The sequence below is a fragment of the Hordeum vulgare genome, chromosome 1H (assembly GCF_904849725.1).
Source record: "Hordeum vulgare subsp. vulgare chromosome 1H, MorexV3_pseudomolecules_assembly, whole genome shotgun sequence".
In the NCBI taxonomy this organism is placed as follows: domain Eukaryota; kingdom Viridiplantae; phylum Streptophyta; class Magnoliopsida; order Poales; family Poaceae; genus Hordeum; species Hordeum vulgare.
In genome coordinates this window covers 441,982,251-441,984,769 of record NC_058518.1, presented here as the reverse complement: position 1 = coordinate 441,984,769, position 2,519 = coordinate 441,982,251, and the positions used below count along the sequence as shown (strand labels likewise).

General features: G+C 46.6%; 1 protein-coding gene across 1 annotated transcript; it reads left to right on the top strand.

Annotated features, from left to right (window-relative positions):
* Positions 1-558: 558 nt before the first annotated feature.
* On the top strand, positions 559-1,218 carry LOC123413318 (uclacyanin 1-like). Its single transcript, XM_045106262.1, has one exon. The coding sequence runs from the start codon at positions 694-696 to the stop codon at positions 1,216-1,218; it is 525 nt and encodes a 174-aa protein (XP_044962197.1). The 5' UTR covers positions 559-693.
* Positions 1,219-2,519: the final 1,301 nt, after the last annotated feature.

Genomic DNA, 2,519 nt, shown 5'->3' with positions numbered 1-2,519 from the left:
AGATTTTTAATTGGATCATTGTTCTATATATATGTATTAATGTATGGAAAGCCAAATTGCATTTTTATTATCAATTTACATTGCAAAGTGAAGTGGACTTTAATTTTTATCCGATTGTGTCGGCGTTATCGATTCTCTACATGTGAAATTAACATGCATTATCTTTACATAACTGTAGCAAAATATTTTAAAATCTCATGACAACACACGAGCATTCTACTAATGGATGTAATAGGAAAGCACCAACACATTCAGAAAGTTTAATTAAAGTCTGCGTGTTCAGTTAATCTATTATTAGTGCGGGCATCCGGATCGATCGTTTGGACATGGTCTCCTGAGTATTACGTAGTTGATTGTTAACTTTTTATAAAAGCGATGGAGCCAAGCAATAAATATATTAGTTTCAGGAACTAACTCGTACCCATTTATATTCATGCACTTTAGATGACCTACTCCATGTCACCTGGTCAACGCGCTTACACGTGATGATCCTTGAACACATCCATCGCCTATATATGTCTACACTAATATCAATTATCTCACAACACCATTCCTGCAGCCATTTCTCTCTCTAGCAGCCTTGGAGCTTCAGATTGTTACTTGATTGCGCAATACAATCTAGCGCTAACTTCCATCTCCCATCATACTTTCAATTTCTACCAGTTAGCTAGCTTGCCGATCCACATTTAATCCATGGAGACCAAAGCCCTTATCCTGATCACCGTGTCTATGGCCATGATTGGGACGGCGTTCGGCACCAGCCACACGGTGGGTGCCCCGGGCGGTTCATGGGACTTGCAGACGAACTACTCCCAGTGGGCTTCGAGAATCAGGTTCACCACCGGTGATGAGCTCCAGTTCCTGTACCCCGCCACCGTGCACAACGTGGTGGAGGTGAGCAAGGCAGGGTACGACACTTGCAATGGCTCCAGACCCATTACAACGTTCCCAACCGGAGATGTTGTCCCGCTCGCTGCCACCGGGACACGGTACTTCATCTGCGGCGTTCCCGGACATTGCATCGCCGGTATGAAGGTCCAGGTTGATGTTAAGTCAAAAGTAGTGCGCACAGTGCAACGGTGCCGAGGGACGGGGAAACGCCGTCGGTGCCAGTCCAAGACTGTATTAAGCTCAGCCGCAACGGCTAGAATTGAACACTCTATGGTTGCCCAGTTCAGTGTGGCAGCTGTTGTGATTGGCCTCACGCTATTCTTTTAGAGTTAACGATGATTGTGCTCCTTTGTTTCTTCCCTTATCGGTCGTGCATGCACTTTGCGTATTACAATTTAAATTTTTTTCATCAATTGTAATTTCATTAATTATAAATGAAATTAACTTCTTGCAAAATCTAAACTATAACCAAGTGTATAACCATGAAACGAATTTATCAAAGATATGTTAGGTGCAATAAGAATGCACCAATCCATCGTATACAAAGAGGATGAAGAAGTGGGTCTAACTCTCTTATGAAACACGCTTTTGGCCCACTTCATATATAAAGCTATGACCAAACAGAGTAGATGACCAATCAATACATACATGGAGATGAGGTGGTCCTCATTGTAGAAGTTAATCATGTTGTTTCTTTAAGATTAGGAAAGAAAGCCAAACCGAGTCCTAGTAGTATTAGGATTCCTAGTCCTAGTCTATTTCCATAGTCCCTTGTGGACGTGTATAAAAGACACCCTAGGGGTGTTGATTGTAACATAAGAAAAACAGATCAGAGAGATCAATACGAAGATATTCAACAGGTGCGACACGCACCTCTGGCCACCAAAACTCGGCGTGTTTGTTTCTCCTGTGGCGTGTACAACATAGCTAGCCGGCGGCTCGATTCCATCAAGCGGCTACTCGTATACGTGCATGTGTTTGCCTCACAGGAAGGAAATCCATCCAGCTGCTTTACGTACTACTTGTGTACTCGAGTCTCCCGACCGGCCGGAAAGTAATCGGTTGCGGTAGCTTGTACGTGCATCGTCGGAAAGTACTCGACGGTTGCATCGTCAAGGTCGAGTCTGGGCCAACAATTGGTATCTAGAGCCTCGACGATCTACGATCTACGATGACGGACAGCGACGCTGAGTCGGTCAAGTCCGGCAGCGGCGGTGCCAAGGCGAACAAGAACGGCGACAAGGTGAAGAAGGGCGTCAAGTCAGCAACCAGTGGTGGAGGAACGAGCGGCGCTAACGTCCAGGCGCATCGCAACATCCCCATCCAGTACCCGATGCTCACCGACGCCAACTACGGCGTGTGGGCGGTGAAGATGAAGATTATTCTTCGATCCCTTCGAGTGTGGGAGGCCATCACGGACGACGACGTCGATGAGGAGCGCGACGAAGGTGCCATGGCCGCCATAGCCCAGTCTGTGCCGGATTCCGTGCTGATGACATTGGCAGAGTTCGAGACGGCAGGAGAGGCGTGGAATGCACTCAAGGAGATGAGGATCGGAGAAGATCGCGTCACCAAGGCTCGGGCACAAGTGCTGAAGCGCCAATTTCACAAGTTGCAGATGGAGGAAA

What these genes read in the sequence shown, in the direction of transcription:
- LOC123413318 (XM_045106262.1), top strand. Translation starts at nt 694, where the DNA reads ATGGAGACCAAAGCCCTTATCCTGATCACCGTGTCTATGGCCATGATT.